This window comes from Cynocephalus volans, chromosome 4, assembly GCF_027409185.1.
Source record: "Cynocephalus volans isolate mCynVol1 chromosome 4, mCynVol1.pri, whole genome shotgun sequence".
NCBI classification, from domain to species: domain Eukaryota; kingdom Metazoa; phylum Chordata; class Mammalia; order Dermoptera; family Cynocephalidae; genus Cynocephalus; species Cynocephalus volans.
In genome coordinates, this window is record NC_084463.1 from 89,089,656 (window position 1) to 89,114,789 (window position 25,134).

The 25,134-nt window shown below is 33.6% G+C and overlaps 1 protein-coding gene across 2 annotated transcripts in view; it reads right to left on the bottom strand.

Moving 5' to 3' along the window:
- Positions 1-4,665: 4,665 nt before the first annotated feature.
- HIKESHI (heat shock protein nuclear import factor hikeshi) overlaps positions 4,666-25,134 on the bottom strand; it is a 35,143-nt gene continuing 14,674 nt past the window's right edge. For both annotated transcript variants that reach the window (XM_063094596.1, XM_063094595.1), the window contains 3 exons: positions 12,504-12,655; positions 5,970-6,088; positions 4,666-5,019 (listed from right to left, as the gene is read on the bottom strand). In XM_063094596.1, coding sequence (XP_062950666.1) covers positions 4,965-5,019; positions 5,970-6,088; positions 12,504-12,655 — 326 coding nt within the window. In that variant the 3' untranslated portion in view covers positions 4,666-4,964. The remainder of the gene's footprint in view (positions 5,020-5,969; positions 6,089-12,503; positions 12,656-25,134) is intronic.

Consider the following 25,134-nt stretch of genomic DNA (forward strand, 5'->3'; position numbering starts at 1 on the left):
TCCTAGGAATAAATTCCCTGGGACTCTGGTTATCTGATCAGATATCTACTCATTTTCTTTGGTGAGGCTCTGCCAAATATTTGACTTAACCATTAGCAATCCTGCCCATCTGTTGTCTATAGTACTGTTGCATGTGTAAAAAGGAAGTTCACAGAAGACAGTTATAGACCCATGAAATATATCCTCTGAGTTTCCAAGGACTGATAAGTTCAAAAGGTCTTGACAACCTGGCATTATCTGGGCAAACTTTGCTTTGGGTCACCTATTTTAAATCATACAGGAATATTCCTCAGTCTTATCTGTATGTGAGAAATTGTTCTCTTTATATTCCACATGCCAGGAAACTGATTAATGACCAGAGACTCACACAAGCAATACTTTCTCTCTTAACCTACAGCCAGCCTGTTTCTCTCACGGGTTCATCTACAAATAAATTTGGGCTATCTCCCAGCGGAACTCTGTCTCCTGCTTTCCTGTTCTTGCAATTGTCTTTCTCAGTTTCTTAACTACAGCAAAGGCAATTTTGAATTACAAGTGCCCACTGAGAGGAACTTTTGGCATGAACAAAATTGTTCATTTTAGAGGTACCTTAAAACAAAAGAGGATGAGTAAGACAGTAAGGGATCTTCAAATCTACAGAGCTCTTATGCTGATTAAATACTTATATAAGTTTTAAAAAAGAATTCAAGAAATTCCAAAAGAAAAAAAAAAAACCCTCCTAATTCTTTACATTTTCTGCTCTTCTGAGGAAAACATTTCTTTTGCAACTGTAGCTCTGAAAAAGTTTTAACAGTTAAACCAATGATTATGTGAGAAGAAGAAAAAGGCAGGCATTCAAAGAATTTCAACATAATTTAGTCTCTTAAATTTGATTTATGAATACAGAGATTTATAAATTGCGTTAGAAAAAAGTTCATTTAATATTCCTGAAATATAGATGATTCAGTATAGAGTTAATATCATTTTTCTTCCTTCTTTATCAAAATGTAAAAATATTCTAGTTTGTAAAATAGTATTTTTTTTCCATAATTTAAAGTCTCTAAATGTCTTATATAAGTTTTACAGGTTATTGTTTCCATAAATCATTTATTATTACAAAAAGCTAAAATAGTTTAACAAAATGGAATTTTAATAAATGTCTTTTAAAAGATTTTAAATTTATGGATTTTTATGCTACAATTACAATGATTTCCTTTGTCAGCTTAATTTGTGATTTCCAGATCCTTAGTTAACTTTAATACAAGAATAATTTATTTAATAAATAACCTTAGATAACTGGATAATATAATTTTCTATACATGTGCTCTTATTTAACAAGTGGAGTAGCCATTAGCTACTGGGTTAAAAAGAATGTTCAGATACCTTTAGGTTATGTTGATATGCATATTCATTCTGAAGGAATGTAAAATAATTTGTGTAGGTAAGGGGATGGATGTGTATGCAAGGTAATGACTTTACTTGAGTAAAAAAGAATTATTCTGTTTTTTTAAAAGAATCTGCAGGGCCGAGCCTGTGGCGCACTCGGGAGAGTGCAGCGCTGGGAGCGCCGGTGCACTCACTGGCTGAGTGCCAGTCACGAAGAAGACAAAAAAAAAAAAAAAAAGAATCTGCCAGGGGAAGTGTCTGGCGGTGCTAAGATATAAAAGTATGTTTTTAAGACAAATTTAAGAGTATACAGAAAGTGTAAAAGTTCTGAGGAGTAGTCCAAGGTTGTTTTTTTTTTTTTTTTGTCTGAGTTTATAATAGCTACAAGTAATGAGTTGAAAACAATCAATAAATATGTTAAAATATTTGACAAAGCTGGTTAAATGTAATGGATGTGTTCACAGAAAAAAAAGCTTATGGAACCATTACTACACATTGTTACACAGAAGATAAGCAAAAAGTGTAAGACTATAATTTTGATTTCCTTTCTGATAAAACAGCAAAGCTATCTCTGGTGAGGTTAATGAATTTCTTTATCATTAAAATATTCTATCATTCTGAGAGCACTTTGACATACTCAAGTCATTTTTGAAAAAAAACTTCCCCCTTTTGAAAAGACTGAAGTTCCTAGTAATCCTGGTCACATATTCTTTCATCTTTCATGCTCATGCACTAAAATTAACTTGACATGGTCCAAAAGTAGACCAATGTTTCAACAAATGATGTTGAGACAACTGAATATTCACATGCAAAAGAATAAAGTTGGAGCCCAACCTCACACCATTCCCCAAAATTAAGTCAAAATGAATACCTAAATGTAAGGACTAAAACTGTAAAACTCTTAGAAGAGAACATAGGAGTAAATCTTCATGATGTTAGATTAGGCAATGGTTTCTTAGATATGACACCAAAGGCAGAAGTAACATCAGCAAATAGTCTTTTGGAAGAAACATCAGAAAAAAACTGCCCTCTATGAAAAATTAGATTAGCAGATACTCTTAACAACTAGCATGGCAATAAAGCTCCAAGATGATAATCCTTGGATTTATGTTTCCTTACTAATGACAGGTATCTTCTCCAGATGGCTGGGCAACCACTCCTTCAGACTTTAAACCAATGATTCTTAGGAATCCTTCAGAAACCAGCATCTTTGGAGGAAGACTATTGATCAAGACTCTCAAATCAAGCAAATAACAGAAAGTAGACAGCTTCTTGCAAAGGCAACAAGCAAGATTAATTTTCTGATATATTTTCTCCTTTTTCCTCTTTTGCCTATTAGGGTTTGGCACTCTCTAGATATTGCCTAAAAATTTCTCAATATCTTTATCATTTTATTCTTAATTCCTTATTGTCTTTCTTGGCTGCCTTAAGAAATGCAAGACTTTTAAGCAGTTTTCTCAGACCATAGCTACTCTCTCTTTCAAATTCTACTGTAAAAAATTTAATAGCTTTAAGCTCTTGGGAGTCCAATTTCCTCCCACAGGTCTCTTCTATTTGAATTTTCTTCAAATTATTAACCCTAATCTTCATCCCTGTAAACTGAGTCTTTACCCCAATTCAACAAAATACTTCTGCTACAATCATTATAGGACTGTCAGCAGAACTAAGCTCCCCAAGGGAGGGGACAAATGCTGGAGCTACTCTCACTGTATTAATTAGTTTTTCCAAAGATTGTCCAGATTTCTCTGCAGGAACTATTTAATTCCACTGAGAATATGCCCAGCTCAAAGAAACAACTATTGGCTCACTCTGTTGTGATAAATGATATTTATATTTCCAATATTTTTGTAACCCAATAGGGATTACATATGTCAACACAAGGCTTTCACCTGCCTCCTATAGGCAAACCTATTTTGTGTATACAGAATCACTGTTGAAGACTTTCAGGTATTAAAAACCTTTTCTCTCCAGTGTACCACGTTTCTCTAAGAAAGGGAACCAGAGATTTCCAAAATGAGGCAGGTATAGGCTACTCAGGAAAAGTCTAAGAAGTGATAACTGACTCTCTTTATGCATACTGTGCAAGATACTATTCCAACTGCAAAATGATACAACCAGAAAATATGGTCCACAGTTTGACTCATCTGTTCTGAAAGCCCAACAAATTTGTTTAAATTGATTACTTAGGATTGTCATAGACAATCACATAGTGTGATTTCCTTTTAGCAAGCCACGGGGCAGTTTGTGTTCAGCTAAGATTTCCTGTTGTACCTCTATAAAAATCATTAGACAGGTGGTACAGATTTTTACTAGGCTAAATGGAGAGGCTACCTGACTCTGTAGAATAGGCCCAGCTGGACTTTGGGACATGTTTTTATAGCTTGAGTTTGGTAAACTGGGTTACTGGGTACACATTCTAGTACAATAATAATCATTTTGCCTCTGGTAAATGTACTGCAATTGTCTGATGCTTTCTGTCCAGAGTATTAAATGCGGTTGTGTAGCCATTATTAGGTCACCTGATTCAACAATGATCATCCATTAACAAGAAGACCTGGGGCTAATCACTACCATTGAAAACCTGACTCACAATCATTACCCCGTAAATAGCAATACAAATATGGATTGATCACATATGTTTCAATGTAAGACCACAAACTTATCTAACAGATAACTCTGCACAGGGTCATGTGTTCTAAAGACAATGACTATACTAGCAACTCCCCAGTTTCCACATTTTCACTAATATCTGCCAAGATGATCAAAAACTAACTCCAGGTCCCAAGTTCCTATATGTACCCTTCCTTTGGAGATACCCCATGGTTCCTCTGGTGTTCATATTCCCTTTGTGCAGCAAGCTAATAAACCTAGCTTTGATTACATGTGAGATCCTGGTGATCTCTGGCCAATGGGCTTCACCAATATGAATGAGTTAAAGGGCTCCCTTCCAAAAGAGACACAAAGGATCTATCTTTATATGCAAAGGTAATGAATCCTATATTCTATACACAAATGCCTAGTAACATTACCAGTATTAAATAAAAGTTCATCAGTATTAATCATGGCAATTTTATTAAACAAATAAAAATGTATGAACCTGTAGATATAAAAACTGACAGCCAACCTGTGTTTACTGAAAAAAACTTATAATCTTAATACTCTCTGAAAATAATTTTTCCATATCTAAAAATGTATACTTAGTATGTTTTTCAAAAGTCCTCCAAATTTTGAGATAGTTGATTTAAAGTTAACTACTCTAGCAAACCACTGTAAAAATAAATGAAAGATTACACATGGCAATTGGCGCACTACTATCGTGAATAGGCTTTATTTTTAAGTAAAAAATGAATGATATCCAAAACAAAATTTTTGCCTCTGAATAGAAGTTTTAGCTTAAAGGGGGAAAAGTCATTGATGATGAACATATTTCCATTTTTCAATGTTTTTAAGTTTTTATAAAGATTTTAATTAAGCTGCAAATCACTAAGCAGTTTTTAAACTTAGGCTTCATGATCATTTGACTTTATGCTTTTAAACAGAGTCATTTATCTTCAAAACATGACAAATTTCAGAATCCATTAAAAATTATTTTATTCAAATTATGTTTTCCAAAAGAGAGGGTTCTGTGCTAGCCGTCTTTGAAAGTTTTCATACCTAGAAAAGAAAAAACGTGTTTATATTTACAAGAAAACGAAATTGGATCGTTTATAATCTGCCAAATGATTTATCAAAAACAATCTTACATGTCATTTCTAAAAAGCTAAAATAAAAAAGCTAAAATGCTAATCTGGAAATTTAATCATTCTTCTAAAAAGATGGCAAACCTAGTGATTTAAGGATGAGAGCAGTTTTGAGTAGCTTTTATCAGAGAGCACATATAATAAATTTTAGTAATTGTCTATCCTCTACAAATTTAAGAGTTAGAAGTGACCTAAGAAAAAAATCAAATCAAACCCTCCTGCTTCATTTCAGATGAGCAGATGAGAGTAATTTGCTTCAAGGTCACATAGCTTCATTGTGACAAAGCTCAAACCTAACACATCCCAGTGCTCTCCATGGTACACCATGGTATCACTTCTCAGCAAAATCTTCCTATACATCCCCCACCACTAGAATATTCAAAGTGAAAAGAAATACCTATAAAACAAACACAGGGAAGTTGGAGAAATAGATTAGTCATTCATGTTCAGGGTGCAGAATAAACCACCCCGATACCTATACATATTTACTTTAGATCAAGACTTTATAAATTTAAGAAAAAAAGTTTTTGTTGATATTTCAGGTCACATATATGGTGCTTCTAATACAAAATATACAAAAATTTACAGTCCTTAACAGCGGTCCCTAAAACATAGGCAATTATATTTTCCTGTCTTCATAAATTCATAATGGCTGCTATATAACAGAATGATTAGGGTAAGGACCATTCCTGACCCTGAACTCTACAATACATACTTCAATGGCATACAAATATTAATGTATGCTGATGTCCACAATAAAAGAATATGTTTAAATGTCAAAGAGGGAATACATTCACAGGCAAAATATATATGAGTATACAGTTACTAAAAGCCTTAATATTAGAGATAGAAAATTCCTCATACCATTTCAGAACCACATTTGCCGGGATGAACATTTCAGATGGACTTGGTGTCATCTGGGCCTGAGAGACAGCAAATGATGAAGCAAAATTGTAGAAGTTGTCCAACATCTTTTGTGTGAACTGAAAAGTTAATAATTAAGAGATTAATGGGTTATACTAAATACTCTGTTTAGACCTCAAAAATTTTAATTAAAAATATTACCACATAAACTAGGTTTTAAGGACTGTAAGTTCTAAGACAGTCTAATGCTAAAAGCTAAGAGTAGTCATAAAATGACATTGTGGCATATGTCATTCTTCTGGAGGAAAAAAAAATTTTCCTTCAAAATATTTTCTTTCATCTCCATGTCTACAACCACTATGCCCCCTCTTCAAATGCCACTCTCCTCAAATTATCCTATTTTCTCATATAAAATAGTATCCATCTCTAAGAAGCCTTTTTCTTGCCAGAAAGATAAGAGCTTAAATACAATAAAGGAGCGACTGGTTACTTCCCATCACTGTAAAGAAGATAAAGGTAGCTCTATTCCATTTCTTCTATTTCCTAACCTGTTTCTTTTCATTGACCCTAAAATGACCCCCAAATTTACCAACATCCTTCAAGTCTCCTTGGTAGAAGTTAGAAGTAAACTGATTCATATTTTCTGAGAATCAAATGGGTTTAAGCACTAAACCTAAAAGTAAATGAACTGCTGAAGGTAACACTACCTTCTACTCACTCAAAAACAATCTTCTAGCATCACTTTCTCAAAAGTACAAAACCAGCCATAAAGGCTCCTGCTGTCTCTTCTCTACACAAGAGGAATTGCCTTATTGTGTTATTTTTATTTGTTTGTTTAATAATATGAAGTTGACATAATCCAAGAGATTCTACTGTTAAGGTACCTGAATTAATATGAGAGTTCAGTAAGGTCACTAACTAGAAGATCAATATCAGAAAAAAAATCAACAGTAGTCTTCTACACCAGCAACAAAAATATTTAAATGTAACTTTTAAAAAATTTAATTCAGAATATAAACAAAGTCTTTTGAATACCTAGAAAAAATGCTAAGACGAGCTGATAAGAGTTTTGCGGAAAATATTTTAAGACTGTACTGAGAGAGAGGAAATAAATCAGAAGGACCTATATACCATGGTCAACGGAAAGATATACCATGTCATGGATAGGAAGACTTAATGTGCTAAAGGTAATCGATTCTCACCTAATTAAAACTATAACTACAATGCTATTTCCAACAAAATTCCAATAAGACTTTCCATGGAACTTGACAAGCTGATACTATTTCATGGAACTCAACAAGCTGATAAAATTATGAAGAACACCTAAGCCTATTTTGATGACTAGGAGGAGGAACCTGGCCTATCAGATACAAAGACTTACTGGCAAAGGCACAGGCAGATAAACTAACTGGAACAAAAGAGAGAGCCCATAAACAAACCTAAGCATATGTGACAACATAATATATACCAAAGATGCGATTAGTCAGGGGAAAAAAGGGACTAAGTACTCAATTAAAGGGGCTAGGACTAGTTTTCCATAAGGGGAAAAAATGATCTTAAATCCTTTCCCATACCACATACAAGTGTAATTCAAAAAGTAAAATCTTAAGGCTTTAAAAACTATAAAAGAACATTTTTACATATCAGGGTAGGAAGGAATTTCTCAAATATTAAAAAAAGAAAAAAATCCACAAATCACAAGGAAACAACTAACAAACTCATCTACATAAGAATATAGTCATTGGTCGGTATCCATGTGGGACTGGTTCCAGGACCCCCATGGATACCAAATTTGAGGACCCTTAAGTCCCTGATATAAAATGGAGTAGTATTTGCATGTAACCTATGCACATCTTCCCATACACATTAAATCATCTCTAGATTACTTATAATACCTGATACAACATGAATGCTATGTAAATAGCTGTTATACTACGTTATTTAGGGAATAATGACAAGGAAAAAATAATAACAGATGCAACCATCATAGGCCTTAACCACATTTCCAATCCTCAGATGGTTGAATGAATCACTGTGGATGTAGAACCCTCAGATACAAAGGGCCAACTGCATGTCTGTATGCAAGAAACCATAAACAATATTAGAAGACAAGAAACATGCCAGAAGGAGAAAACTGCAATGCATATAACTAAGGATCATTACCCAGAACACATAAAAGCCTCTTTCAAAAAGCTAAAATTAAAAAATGCCAAAAGCAATACAATAGAAAATTGGACAAAATATATAAACAGTCAATTCCTATAAAAGGAAATATAAATGCAGTCCAAAATGTGAAAAGATGTTCAGTATCACTAGTAATCAAGAAACACAAAGTAAATATGACATTCTAATTTTCACCCATCAATTTGGCAAAATTTTGAGGTCTGATAAATATTACTGAGAATGTGTAAATATCTATCAACATGGAAATGAAAAAACAAACTGTGGCTCATTCATAAAATGGCATACTATACAGCAATTAAAACAAACTAGATCTATTCCACACATCAGTACAGATAAACCTAAAAAAGAATGTTGAGTGAACAGCAGCAAGTTGTACAGTATGATATCATTTATGTTCATGTTTAAAACATACAAAAGAGTAAATCAACAAGAGGGAAAAACAGAAGGATCAGAAAAGGGATTCAACACAGAACAGAAATAAAAGGAATTTCTGTAGTAATGGTGAGAGAAAATAATACATTGACCACAGCTATGCAACAGGTCCAGAAGACCAGACCACAGTTAAAAAAAAAAAAAGAAAAGAAAAGGTAAGTTCCAAGAGTGATGTTTCCAAGACAAATTTGAAAATGATATGGTTAAATATATACATGTATGTGTGTGTATATATATATATATATATATATACACACACACACACACATATATATATATATATATATATATATTTTTTTTTTGTCGATATACAATTTGGTTGATTATTGTGGCCCATTACCGAAACCTCCCTCCCTCCTCCCTCTCACCCCTTGGTTAAATATATTGAATGAGAATTTACACTTAGCAGAGTTTGGGCATAAATTAGAAATGGAAACACAGAAATCTATGCAAAGGAAAAATATAAAGCATTTATAAATCAGGAAAAATGAAAAGTTAGGTAAGAAAAAAATGTAATCATTGTACTACACATGGCTCAGTTCTGAAAAATATTTACCTGGTCATAACACTTGAAAACTTTGAATATTAATTTAACAAAAATCTATATTGGTAAGGCGGGAAGAAAAGAAGCACACGTACACTGGGAAGCAGGGGAGTGAGAGAGCTAAAATCATCACATTTGAAATTAAGTCAATGGAAAACATCCAAATCAAAAAATTAATAAATAACAGATTAATCAAGTTTTTTCTGACACATGAAAGTAATAAACACTAGAAGAAATAGGTAATAAAAAAGGGTGATTCTCTCTTTGCCACATCTACTGCAAGAATGAAGACTATTCTCAGCAATCAGACTGTTAACATTCCTGAAAATATCGACATCACTCTGCAGGGGCACACAATTATAGTGAAGGGCTTCAGAGGAACCCTGTAGAAGGACTTCAATCATATCAATGTAAATCTCAGTCTCTTTAGAAAGAAAAAGAAGAGGCTCCAGGTTGACAAATGGTGGGAAAATAGAAAGGAATGGGCTACTGTTCACATTATCTGTAGTTATATACAGAACATGATCAAGGTGTGTTACACTGGGCTTCCATTACAAGATGAGGTCTGTGAATACTCAGTTCCCCATCAATGTCATTATCACGAGAATGGGTCTTTTATTGAACTCTGAAACTTCTTGAGTGAAAAATACATCTGCAGGGTTTGAATGAAGCTAAGTGTTGCTTGTTCACTATCTCAAGCCCAGAAAGATGAATTAATCATTGAAGGAAATGACATTGAACTTGTTTCAATTTCAGCTGCTTTGATCCAGCAAGCCACAACACTTAAAAAACAAGAATATCAGAAAATTTCTTGATGGCATCTATGTCTCTGAAAAAGGAACAGTTCCGCAAGCTGACAAATAAGATCTAAGACTTGTCCAGCTACAGAAACAAGCTACAGGAAATTCCCAAGACATGCTTGTAAATGCTAATGATGGAATAAAAGACCTCTATTCGAGGGGGATGGGGAGAGATTGGGTAAGGGGCAAAAGCAGTTACAATTTATAATAATGAATATGCTAATAATATTGATTTAATCAACACAGGTTGTACACTGGTGATGGTAGTCAACATTGTACCCCCAAAATATGTATAATCGATTATGCTTTAATAAAATAAATAAATAATAAAGACCTCTATTGATGAGGGCTTTTTCTTAAAAAAGGGGGGGGGGCAGTGGAAAGTGATTGCCTCTGAGGAGCAGAATAGGAATAGAATATAAGAGGTAAACAGAGGACAGCTGTTTTGCATATAAAACTATTTTACTTTTTAAACCAAATACATGTACTACTTTGATAAAAATTTAAATAAGAGTAACCAAGAGTAATTAAATTAGAAACACGTATAAACACACACAAATAGTACTAACATACTTTGTGGATACACAGGAATTTTTTTTTTAAAGTACTAAAATATGGATAGGAAAGATAAATAAAGTTAGAAGAGTAGCTATCTAAAAGCGAAGAAGAAAAGCAGGCAGCAGTGGCCTGTACCTGTAGTGCTTTATCTCTTTTTTTAAAAAAATTAGTAGCAAATATGACAAAATATAACTGTTAAATCTAGGTGGAAAACACCCGGGAAGTTCTAGTATATATCCCGCTATAAAAAGAGCTCTGTAAGGATAGGTGTTACTTTATTTTGTCTACCTATTTTTATCTATCTGTGCTTAGAAAATGCCTGACATTTAGCTATCTCCCCACCCCACATCTGCAACCAGCCCAGCAATGACCACTGAGCCACTACTGGAAACACCCTCAGCTCCTGAGCTACGGCTTCAGTCACACCCCCCTGACATCTGCATCCAGCCCAGCAACAACCAAGCCACCAGTTGAAGCCCCCTGGTCTCCCCTGCCAGAATGGGGGGGTGCCACGGGCCTCGACCATGCCCTCCCTCCCTCCTCCTCCTCCCACACTATTTCCCTCCCTCTTTCCTTCTCCCCCTCCCCGCAACTGCTCTGGAACATCTTAGAATGCAAAAAAATATATATTAATAAATTAAAAAAATAAAAATGAAATAACACACCATCCCCCACAAAAGTATATTTAATGTTAAAAGAATAAAATAAAGCTCAAAATTTCTCTAAGCGGGAAAAAAAAAAAAGAAAATACTTGGCACAGAGTAGGTACACAATAAATACTTGTGAAATGCATAAATTATTCCCTGTACTTCCTGTGTATTTAGAATATTTCATAATAAATTGTTTAATAAAAAATACATATGCTTTATAAAAAGCTTGAATAATTTATAAATATATACAGTAAAAGGTCTTCTTATCCTTTTCCAGGGATAACTTACCACTTTGGTGTGTATTTTCCAGACACTTTCTAAATACCACCTAGATGGGATACTACAAATACTGTTTTACAGCTTGCTGTTTTCAGCACAGTTTATTTTTAAAATTACTGACAAAAATTTTTTGAAACCCAGACTCTATCATTCTTAATTCAGTCCATTCTCAATAGATCATGTGGCAAATCTGCCTTTAAAAAAAAAAAAAAAGCAAATCTGCCTTTAAATTCATGACCACAATCTTCAAAAGTTTGCCTCTGGTGCTGCCCAGCAAACACATAACGTTTCCCTACTCCATTCACCCGCTCCTCCTCTAGAGGACTTATTTAATAGTCCTTTTTATTTGAATTTCCAATACTGTACCTCCTTTCCCTCAATCTTAGCTGATGATCTTCTTTCCAAGTTTCACTGAGCAAAGAGAAGAAATCAGGCAAAAGCCTGCACAAGTTCTCATCATCACATCTTCCAACCTCCTGTATCTGTACTCATACATCCATTATCCTAAAGTGAACACTTCCACATGGGCTCCTATTTTCTACTCAAGGATATTGCTTCAGCAATTCTCCCCGCTCTCCCACATCATCAATTTTTCCTTCCTGACATTACACTAAGTGAAATAAGCCAGGCAGAGAAAGACAAATACTGCATGATCTCATACATATGTAGAATCTAAAAAAGTTGAACTCATAGAAGCAGAGAGTAGAATGGTAGTCTCCAGGTGTTGGGGAGTAGAGGGGAGAGAAATAGGGAGATGTTGGTCAAAGAGTACAAGTTTTAATTAGGATGAATAAGTTCTGGAGATCTACTGTACAGCATTAAGACTAAAGTTAGTAATAATGTAGTAGATACTTAAAATTTGCTAAAAAAGATCTTAAATCTCACCACAAAAAAGCAGTAAGTATGTGAGGTGATGGATTGGTTAACAGCTTGATTTAATTATTTCACAATGTAAACTTATATCAAAACGTCACATTGTACACCATATATATATATACACAATTTTAACTTGTCAATTATATCTTAATAAAGTAGAGGTGGGGGAGGGGAGATAGGGGAGAAAAGATTGAAATGTGTATTGCATTACCTGAGTGAATGAGTCAACGGAGGATACAGCAGCATTACCTACAGGAGTCTGCTGAGCCAGACTGTCCAATAATTCCACTGAAATTCCAATCTGAGCAACAGATGGAGTGCGGACAATATTCATGGCTCCAAAAGGGTGTTGACTTCCTTCTCCTGCAAGAAATTAATATGTGCCACTTATTTCAAATTTACCTTCTATTCACACAAATTCCCTTATTATTAAATATGTGAAGAAACTCTGATCTATAGACACTACAAAGTTTTCTTATGCGCAAGTCTGTCTCTTTTCAGATAAATGCAAAAGGCTACTCAGTTTTTAGCATATTAACAAAGAATAAAAGAACTAAAAGTTTCCCACCAGAAAAGTAGCTGTTACTTTTCTAAAACTTTTTAAAACTACTACAGCTAAGAACAACAGAATTAGAGAAAAATAAATAGGAATTAACTAGACAAAAGACACTTAATGCTAACTCTGAAGAAAGAATACTTTTAAAGATTTTTAGAACTAGTTTTAACATTCTCTGATTAGTCCACTAAAGAAAGATCTTTAAATTGCCATTATTACCAATAAACAACATGGCATATTTTACTAAACACCATGGATCATCCACTGAACACTTGATAATCTGTTATCAAACAGGCAATAAAAAAAATTGCAGCTTATTCATGAAAAATGTTCAATAACTTTTCTACTGTATACAAAACTATATTATTAGGTATACATCTGAGCTACCACCTCTAAGTGCCAGCTAACTTATACACGGGAAATAAAGACCAATTTTATTAATCTATATAAGATATAATTAGAAAAGTTACATCTGATAAAGGAAAAAAATCATACAATGAATAATAGTTTTGACTATCTGCTGTTTCTATATGACTACAAAATGTTTAACCAAATACAGATGAACAAAAATCTAAGACAACACACACTAACAACTGACATACTCACTGCAAGTATCAAAATTCTTAAATTTTCAAGTATATAAATAAAAACTTTAATAAAAACTGCATTTTTCCATGCTTTAAACACACACACACACACACACACACACACACACACACACACACACACTCCCTTTACTAAACTTGACTGGTTCAAGTTTTTTTCAATATTTTTAAATTATTTCCTTTAATTGCCATATATTTGGGAATTTTCCAATTTCCTTCTGCTATTTATAATTTCACTCAGTTGTGGCTGGGTAACATAATTTGTATGATTTCACCCTTTTTAAAAATATTGAGACTTGTTTACATTGGTCTGTGCAGGAAATGTTCCATGTGCACTAGAGAAGAGTATGTATTCTGCTGCTGTACAGCGGAATGCACTATATGTCTGTTCGACCTAGTTGGTTTAGTGTTGTTTGAGTCTTCTCTTTCCTTGATGATCTTCTGTTTAGCCATCCTATCCATTATTGAAATAAGGTATTGAAGTCTCCAACTATTATTCACCTGTGTACAAATACTTCTCCCCTCAATTCTGTCAGTTTTTGTTTCATGTATTTTTGAGGCTCTATTGTTAGGTACATAAATGTTTATAATTGTTATACCTTCTTGATGAATTGACCCTTTATCATTATACAATAACCTTCTTTGACTCTCATAACAATTTTTGTCTTAGGTCTATTTGGTCTTATTTTAATATAGCCACTCAGTGCAGCCACTCAGCTCTTCTGGTTATCGTTTGCACGTATCTTTTTTCATCCTTTACACACACACACACACACACACACACACACACACACACACACACACACACACACACACACACACACACACACACACACACACACACACAATATATATAATCTTTGAATGCAAAGTGAATCTCTTAAGACAGCTTATAGTTAGGTCATGCTTTTAATATATTCTGCCAATCTTTGCCTTTTGAGAGTTTAATTTTTTATTAAATACTTACAAGTGTACCATTTTAATTTCCTTGTCATTTCTTTTACTATATATGTTTTGTTATTTTCTTAATGGTTGCAGAGGGGATTACAATTAACATCTTCATTTATAAAAACCTAGTTTGGATTAATACCTAATTTCAATAGTATACAAAATCCTTGAGCCTATATAATTTCCTCTTTCCCTTGGGTTGTGTCACAAATTATCTCTGTCATGTGCCCACTAATATAGATTTATTTTTTTGTTTTATGCAGTTCTTTTAAATCAGAGAAGAAAAAAGAGGTGTTACAACCAAAATGTACATTAGAACACACTTATATTTACCAATGTAGTTATTTTTACCAGTGCTATTTCTTCAAATGATTTTGAATTAGAGTCAAATTCCCTCATTTCAACCTGAAGGAGTCTGTCAGCAACAACTGTTTTTGTTTATCTGGAAAAGTTTTATTTATTTATTCATTTATTTATTTTGGCAGCTGTCCAGTACAGGGATCCAAATCCTTGACCCTGCTGTTCTCAGCACCAGGCTCTCCCAAGGAGCTAACTGGCCAGTCTTCTCCTTCATTACTGAAAGATGGTTTTGCTAGATATAGAATTCTTGGTTGACAACTTTTTTCTTTCAGAACTTTATATATGTCATTCCACTTCCTTCTATAGTCTCTGATGAGAAACCAGCTCTTAATCCTATTAAGGATCGTTGCACTTATGAAGTTAGTTCTCCTGATGCTTTCAAGTTTCTCTTTACTTTTGACAGTTTGATTGTATGTCTTGGTGTGTTCATCCTACTTGGAGTTCACTGAGCTTCTTAATTGCATAGATTAATGTTTTTCATCAAATTTGGGAAGCTTCTGGGCATTATCTCTTCAAATATTGTCTTAGTCTTTTCAGGCAGCTATTAACAAAATACCATAAATTAGGCAGCTTACAAACAATAGAAATTTATTTCTCACAGTTCTTGAGGCTGGAAAGTCAAAGATCAAAGCATTGGTAGATTCAATGTCTAGTGAGGGACATTTTCTGGTTCACAGAGCCTTCTTGGTGTCCTCATATTATGGAAGGGCAAGGAATCCCTCATCACTCTTTATAAAAGCAGTAATCTCATTCATGAGGGCTCCTCCCCCCTGGCCTAGTCACCCCATAAAGCCTCATCTGCTAATATCTTGGGGGTCAGGATTTCAACATATGAATTTTGGGAAGACATAAACATTCAGACCACAGAAAATATTTTCTCCACCCCTACTCTCTCTCCTCTCCTCTCCTCTGATTCCCATTACACTGTGTATGCTGTGTATGCTGGTACATGGGATCACGTCTCTGAGGTCTCTAAGGTTCTATTCATTTTTCTTCCTCATTTTTTCTTTCATCTCTTCAAACTGAATATTTCAATTAGCTTACCTTTAAGTTCAGTGATTGTTTCTTCTGCCTAATCAAACCTGCTAATGAAACCCCCTAGTTAATCTTTCATCTCAGATACTATACTTTTCAGCTCCAGAATTTTAGCTCCTTTTTATAAACTTTTATATTGATATTCTCTATTTGATGATACAGCATTCTCCTGGTTTCCTTTAGCTCTCTGAGCATAATTAACAGTTTACTTAAAGTCTTTGTTTAGTAATTCTAATGTTTATAATACCTCAAGGACAGTTTCTGTTCATTTCTTTTGTGACAGACCTTACTTTCTTCTTTGTTTGCCTCACAATTTTTTTGTAGAAAACTGGACATTTTGAATATTATAATGTGGCCAACTCTAGAAATCAGGTATTTCCTCCTACTCAGGGCTTGTTGTTGCTGTTTGTTGTAAATTGGTTCCTTATTTAATGCCTTTTCTGAACTAATTCTGTAAAGTCTCCTTTCTTTGTCATGTGTGGCCACTGAAATCTATGTTCCATTAGTTTAGTGGTCAGCTAGTGACTGGAAAGAGTTTTCCTTAAATACTTTCAACCATAAATTTATACTAGTCTTTTCAGATGAGCTCTGTGTCATGCCTTCAATACTCAGATAGGCAGTTTACAACTCTGCCTTGGCCTTCACTTCCTGCTTGTACAGACCCTCAACCTCAGCCAGAGGTGAGAGTGTAGGACCTTTTCAGGTCTTTCCTGAATATGTGCATAGCTTTGGGCATGCGTGGCCCTTCCTGATCACCAGGAATATGTAAGAGAATTTCAAAACCCTTATTCCCCAAAGCATCTCATTCCCAGCCTTTCCTCCTAAGCTTTTTGGTTAGTCTATTGTTTGCCCCAGCTCTTGTCCTTTGCGGCAGGCAGCAGCAACTAATACATATGTCTGTAAATGTTTTTTACAAACACTGTCAGGATAGTCATTTCAGAACTGGGAGAGTTCCAAGTTAGGTAAGGTAAAAGCAAATCTTCTAAACCAGTCTTCCAGGAAGCCACCAGACAGACAAAAACAAGTTAATTACAATTCTTTGTGAATGAAGTCCATCCTGCTCCCTGTACCAGTACAAAGAACTGGACCCTATTATTTTCAAGGATACCACTGAGCTGGGGAGCAGGGGATGGGACCAGGTTAAGTTAAAATGCCTCAAAGCTCACTGTTCTACTTAGATTCAGAGTTTTTTCTTGATTGTTTCCCTGGTTGCTACAAGATTTTGGTTAGTTGGCCAGAGTTCTGAAAATTTGATTCTGACAGTTTTTGCCAATTTGAGGGGTTCTTTTATGGAGGGATGGATTTTTTGAGTTCCTTACTCCAACATTTTATTTGTTTTAAACCCAGAATTATGCTAAGTCCAGAAAATACACTGGTGTCTGCCTAACAGGTTACAATGATCCCAAGGAAGAAAAGGGGTTCAGTACAATCTTCCATTGCATTAGTTCTAACTACCTAAAAAGTGGTCTGCCTAGGCAGAAAGGCTTCTCATCTCTGACCTGCATCTTTTAATACATATAAGCTTTTGGCAAATGAGGGAGGCCTTAAGTAAAACTGGCTAAGACCCATTGTAAGAAATGAAACAAGGAAATATTATGACTTTTTCTTCATTTTAAAGTTCTGTGGTACTAAAACAACTTTTTCTTTTTTTTTTTTTATGGTGGCTGGCCACATTAAGACAACTTAAGGGGTAAAATAAAAGGCTCAACAGTCTTCAGCAATTTTTAATATACATTTTTAAAGATATCCATTGTGCAACTAAATCATTCCTTCAGTCAATCTTATTTTTGAAATGGGCTTGACATAGTAGTTTATACCCCCAAGTACAAAGATCCTTGTTTACAAATTGTAAAATAAAATACTGGAAAGAGATATTGGAACACAATATACAGATTTACAGTTGGTATTTAGTTTTGGATCTAACAGCCAAAGTGAAAAAGAAAAACACAATCAGCTACACTGAATGTCTTTGTTAAAAACAAACAAAAAACAGAAGAGTAAGCCAAACATCTAACATGATCTTAAAAATATATATACATTAAATCAATTTCTCAACAACATTCTAATAGTAAATGCAGTAACTAATTTCATAAGGCTGTTTCTCAAAGTATCCCTCCTTCTTTTAAGTCAAGAGCCTAACAAAGCACAACTCAGAGAAAGAAATTCTATAGGAATCTAGCTCTTTAAGTTTACATGGAAAAGTAGTCATCACTTACTATCTGGGTTTAATAAAACCTTTAAAATAAATATATACATATTTTACAAAGAATGTTCAGAATAAAGAGACAGTACAAAATAACTTTATTAGAATTTTTTAAAAAATATTTAAATACAGCAAACCCAGATATTCATTCCACATTTTCCTTGTTTTTAAGTTAGATAGCTGAAATGGGCCATGCACTCTGAATACAACTGCTCACCAGCCATCATGGATGAACATGGAACATGTCCATTTTATAAATCTTTTAAATCAGTTCTCCAATAGGTTCAAGATTATAATTACTTCTTGTTCTTTTTTGGTATATGCACTGTCAAAATGCAATACTTGAAAGCTTGAAATTTTGAAACCACCAATGGTTCATAATTTGTTGAAGTACAGCCACCCCCTTTGACCCCTAATTTGCAAAACATTCTCATTTCAGATTTACTAACATTATTTAAAATGATTAACCCAGTGATTTTTTTTTCATTTCAATACCTATTTCCTTCTAATCACCTCTTACATACCCACTTTCAGCATGTATCCACTTACAAACCATATCCAATTTTTTAGCACAAACGTAAGAGATAAAAGAATACCAGCAAAAATTCTTTTACTACATGTCCAAGATGGTAGCACAAAATATTGTGACATTCCTTCTTCTTAAATGACTGACTAGATAGAATACCATTTTCTTTTGCTCCGTAGAAATATACTGTACAATCATCAGTTTTTTTAGTTGAGAAAATTCATATGATGAGATCATCATCTGAAGATTCAGTCTGAGATTTTGCTTATATGACCAACTTTACCATCATCATTAGCATAGAATATATCTACCTCTTTGTATTCATTTCCTGATTGTCTAATAATTGTGAAACTTCTTCCTCTAATTTTCTTCTCTTTGCCATTATGAACAAAATATTAAAAAGTATAAATTCTACAATAAAATCTAAAAGCAGACCATAAAGATGGTGTCCCCCAGTCTCCTGTTATATTTCTTGAAAGATGGCATAATCCTCTGTGTAATGCAGTATGAAAATTTTAGGTTAATGCAATGAAAAATAAAGGTCCACAAGCCAAATCTGGCTCACAACCTATTTTTGTACAGCCTAAGAACTAAGAAAGGTTTTTTAAATTTTAAAGTGCTGTTTAAAGAAAAATATGCCACAGAGACCAGATGTGCCCTTCAAAGCCTAAAGTATTTACTATCTGACCCTTTACAAAAAATTTGCCAACCTGTGCTCTAGGCAATTCCATCATTCTTTCATTTTCTTATTATTTCAGCCCTTATTTTTTAGCATAGTTGAGAACAATTGATGAGCGATGATGAAACAAATTCCTGGATGAAATAACAATATATTTCCAGATATAGGAAAAATAAAATCACTAATTCCCCAAATGCATCTTAGATTTAAAATGATTCAGCGGACCAATATGGTAATTGCAAGATAAAATGAATTTTATTCCATTAAAAAATACATAAGTAATTGTTCTCTCTGTTCTTTCAAAGACCTCTACAAAAGAATAAAACTAATGCAATATCAATCCTTCTAATAGTTAAAAGTGCCAAAAAGACATCTGTATTAATTCTACTCTCTGCATTTTGCTTCATCTGATAAATTCAAGGCTCAAGTTCTATCTATCCTTTATGATGACTTATTTACTTGGAATCAGTTAACACAAAAGTTTTTCCAGTTCTATTTTTATATAGAATCAAAGTAAAATAAACCAAATCCTACTCAGTGTGGGGGGGGGGAGTGCTCAAAAGAGAAAGTAAAAAACTAAAAGTCCGTCCACTGATTAAGTTACTGTAGGTGTGCATAGCAGCAAAGGGATGCAGACTAAAGAACAGTTATGGGAAAAGAAGTAATTCACTGTGCAGTGGCATTTGAATATGACAGTGTGCTATAAAGGTACATAAAAACAGTTTAATTATGCCTGCTTAAAAGTGTTCTTAGTATTAAATATAAAAACTTAGAAATCTAATATATATTTCTAAAACCTGTTTGCTTCAGTTCTGTTGATAGTTTGACAAGCCTGAAATTACATTTTGATTAATGCATATTCTAAGAGCCATGTGACTCTCAAAGGTTTATACACAATAAATATTTTAAACCAGATAAAAATGATCACATATCTGACACTGTAATATGTCTGAATTTGGATGTCTGAAATATACTTAAAGAAGCAAGTAGCTAAAATCTACCACTGTGCTCTACATATATATGTGCTCAAGTATATAAAATAGTCCCTACTCTTAAGGAGTTTACATTCTAATGGGGGTATTAGACTCAGACTGGACTAGATTCATTACTTGGGTGATTTCTATTATCCATTCTAGCACTGACATTCTATGATTTTATAAAAACATAATAACCGCTTATTAAGCAACAAACTGTGTGAAACTATCATGCATTCTGCATATGTCATCTCTAATGTTCACAAAAACACCTGTATTGTGGGTATTATCTCTGTTTTATCTGAATTCTCCTCTAAGGTTAAATATCTTTGTCAAGATTACACACCCAGTAATGAGTATCACTGAGATTCAAAACAGGTCTATCCTCATTCCATTTCATTATACCACCTATTTATATCAAATTCTATGGTATAATCTCTTAATGGATCTTTATTCATTACTTACTTAATAAAGCCATTCAAGAAAGCATGTCAAGAAACGTCACAAAGTAAGGGGTTCCCATTCTTGCTCAGTAGCTCCACTTCATGTGCATTGACTAACAGTAGCATCTTAAGCTTTTGTTGTGCTTTCTGATCCCCTTGACAAGCTCAACTCTATTTTAAAATGAAAACTATAATTAGTTTAAAAGTTTCATCCTGGCAACTAAGCTGGATGAAATGAGGGACCATAACTGCCATATGTAGAGAAAGCTAAAAGTGGTGAAATTAAAATATGGCAGCAAGCCACAAAAGAAAAGAGTGGAATTACAAAGAAGAAATTCAAATGATGATTTATAAAACTCTAAGTTTAACACTTCTTAAAAATTCTTCTTTGGTACTAAGCTTTTTTTCATGGATATTTTTAATGTCACTGTTATGAAAGACAATGAAAAGGGAAGCAATTGTGCCAGATTAAAGACTAAAGAAGTGTAACAATGAAATGCAATCCATGATCCTGAATGGATCCTAGATGGAGAGAGGGGGGAACTGTTATAAAAAGGCATTATTGAGACAACTGGCAAAACTTTAATGCAGACTGTATATTAAACAAGAGTATCATATTAATGTTAAGTCCACTAAATCTGATCATTATACTGTGGTCATATGAGAAATAGAATACCATTACTCTAGGAAACACATGTTGATGTATTTGGGAGTGAAAGAGCATGATGTCTACAACTTATTCTCAAAAGTTTCAGAACAGTCGTGGCTGCAGGGTTCTGGTGAAGCCTGAACCATTGGTCCTGTGCAGAAATGCTTCAAAGCAGTACTAAAAATGTTTGAGTTCCCCTTATGCCCTATTATAGCCAAGTTTACCAGGAGATCTAGGTAGGAATAGGGTTGACGGGCGTTATCGTTTATAGTTGGGAGTGCCAAAAAGTAAAGCTTTGAAAAGTTCAAGTTGTGCACCTGCTCATGCCATCATTAACCAGCTTTACTTGCAGTACACATGAGATGAAACGTCAGTTTGTCTGTAAATTTAAGTAAGTTGTTTTAGATGGGGACATGGAACATTGCTGTATAGTTGTACAAGTTCCATTTACTTCACAGTGTAAATAAATGTATCTGTGAGATGCAAAATATATATATATATATATATGTGTGTGTGTATGTACAAGGGGTCTTCAAAAAGTTAGTGGAAAGATTTGCATTATCTTTCATTCTATTTTTCCACAAACTTTTTGAAGTACCCTCATATATATATATATATATATGTATGTATATATATGTATATATATATATCTCCAGAGAATGATAAATAAAATGTAGCAACAATCGATGAATATGGGAAAAAGAATGTAAGGAATTCTTTGTACTATTCTTGTAATTCTCCGCTAATTAAAAATTGTTTCAAAATAAAGTTATCTTAAATCTCTAATGCAAAAAATATTTTAGTATATCAGAATTGTTGTTTTCAAAATTTCATTCCAAACGAACGGTATCCTACAGTAGGGCCTCATCCAAAATAAAGTAAAAACCCACCATATGATGCCTAATTTACTCTGAAGGCCTGAAACAAAAAAACAGTAGCCATTTTTCATAACAAGAGTATTCTACAAAGCTTTACGACATTACTGATTCACATAAACATATATCTCCCCTTTCTGATGCCACAGGTGATTTCAGCAACTATTTCTTATTCTTCTGTTAAGTATAGTCATATATTAAAATGTGAAAGACACAATAAAAAATATTTTGAAAGCTCTACATAAATGTTTTTATTATATCTGACCTAATGTCCTACTCCCCCACCTGCTCTTCCAATCTCTGCCTCTTCTGTTTCCCATTCGCCATATAATTCTCCACTGTAGATGTCACTGGAATTCTCCCTGACTGAGGCATTGAGCCATTTCCTCATTGTCTCTTGAAACACTTTACAAATAGTTAACCTACAGAGAAAAGGAAGGTTTTAAATTGAATTTTGTGTGTATGAAAAAGTATGGGCATGTGACTTAAACTCTTCAAATAGTATATGAACTCTACAATTATTTATCTTTGAAAGAAAAATGCATGTAAACACATAACATAAATTTTTTTCAGTTATTTGGTTTTGGTAAGAGACACTGGCTTCTCCTTCCATATGCAGAATCAAATATTTAGACCTTAATTTAAAAGATATTGTACTCATGTTCCTAATATATCATGAACCAAAACTTCCTATAGCTAACTTTGCATGACATTCATTATTCATAGTTACAGATTTTAACAGACGTTTAAGTTGTTATACCTGGAAACCAGTACTCAGTTGACCCTCTACCTGAATGCTGAAGGGACTGTCAAGTTTTCTTATGCATCTTATGATTTAATGATACTACTAAGTCTAGACACCACCTTCAGAATTCAGGTAAGACATTTCAAGAAAAAATTTCAAAAAGCACTGTGACAGTAATATAAAACTAGAAAGAAATACTTAACTATATGTGGATAATGGATTTCTAATTCTAAATACAGGTATCTTTTGCATTAATGAGATGGACACACATCAGAAAAGCAGGCTATGGCTAGTCAAGGGACTTCACTGGGAAAATTAAAGATACAGTTCATGGAGAAAATTCTTAGGACAACCTGGACCTAATCATGAAATGCTTCTCTGGACCAGATTAAGTCAAAGAAAAAGTGAGTAAATAATCCTTTTTGCCTCTGCTATTCAACTCTGAGAGATGTGGAAATTCCAAACTTTGTGGAAAATATGCAGAGCATAAATAATAGAGAGCTTTTGGTTTCCCATTATCTGATTCTTTTGCATGCTATCAAGAGCTGCCATATCGAACTTTGGTACAAAGATGATGAGAATGGAGATAAATATCTTTAATTCAAAATAAATTACCAAAATGTGACTTTTGCCCTAAAGTTTTTTTTCATTATATTCATAATATCATTAAGTAGACTGACAAGCAAGGAAAACTGGAGATGAGACCCTATAAAAATTATCAAATCCAGTTTCATAGTTGTCAACTGTAGATGTTTATTTCTATAATATTAATTCATGGAACACTATGAAAAGTTAATGACATGTGTATTATAAATCCCTAGAGAAACAACTAAAAAACCAATGCAAAGGTATATAGCTAAGAAATAGAAAACATATGGATTAAAAAAATACTCAATCCAAGAGAATACCAAAAAAAGAGGGAAAAAGGAAAACAGAAGATAAAAATTTAAACCTAACTATATAAATAACATTAAGTATTAATGGACTAAACACCCATTAAAAAGGCAGAGATTGTAAGATTTAAAAAAAAAAAAAAAAGGCAGCACCAAACTACATGATGTTTATAACAGGCAGACATTTATGTTAAAAGTAAAAGTATATCTACATTAAAAGAAAAACATATTGCATACAAGTACTAATTATAAGGAAGCTGGAGAAGCAATACAAGCTTTAGACAAAGTAGACTTCAAGACAGTAGTATTACCAGAGATAAATTATGAACATTTCATATTGATGAAAGGACCAATTTGTTAATCTTAAACAAACTCAGAAAACAGAGGAAGAGAGAACCACTGTTATGTCTTTTTTTTTTTTTTGTTACTTCACTACTCTCTTATCACTTCTATTCAATGTTGTGCTTGAAGGCCTGTATAATGCAATCTGGCAAGAAAAAGAAATCAAAGGCATAAAAATTTGAGAAAAAGAAATAAAAGTCTTTTTCATAGACAAAGCGATCACCTATATAGAAAATCCTAAGAAGCTACTAGAACTATTAAGGGAGTTTAGCAAGATATTCAATATATATTATCCTTTCCTTCATCAATATACAAAGCCAATATACAAAAATCAACTGAACTTCCATAATACCAGCAACAAACAATTTGAAAATTTAAAGTATGTTCAGAGATTTACAAAAAAAGTCAAAATGCCCAGCAATCGGTAATCAAACCATAACTTATCAACAGAACGTAATACTATGCTACCAATTTATTTATTTATTTATTTATTTTTTTAAAGATGACCGGTAAGGGGATCTTAACCCTTGACTTGGTGTTATCAGCACCACGCTCACCCAGTGAGCTAACCGGCCATCCCTATGTAGGATCCGAACCCGTGGCCTTGGTGTTATCAGCACCGCACTCTCCTGAGTGAGCCACGGGCTGGCCCGGTATGCTACCAATTTAAAACAGAAAAGAAGTAGGTGGACCATATCCTCTAGATCAGTGTTTCTGAAAGCTTCTTGTCACCTTTTTCCTTTTAAATATACATAAAAATTTCATCTTCTATTCCCACCCCATCCTATCTAAAGATCAGAATGTATCTGTTCCTCATTTTACTTGATTTAATAGTTAAGGGAAGAAAAGAGAAAAAAAGAAAAAGAGAGAACTAAACATTTAATACTTTTTGAACACAGCAAAATTTCATAACCCCTTATGAAATTATATTAAGTAAAAATGGCAGGAAACAGAAGTTAAAGAAACGTGAACTATATATACGCATAAAATAATGCGAAGGAATTTGGAT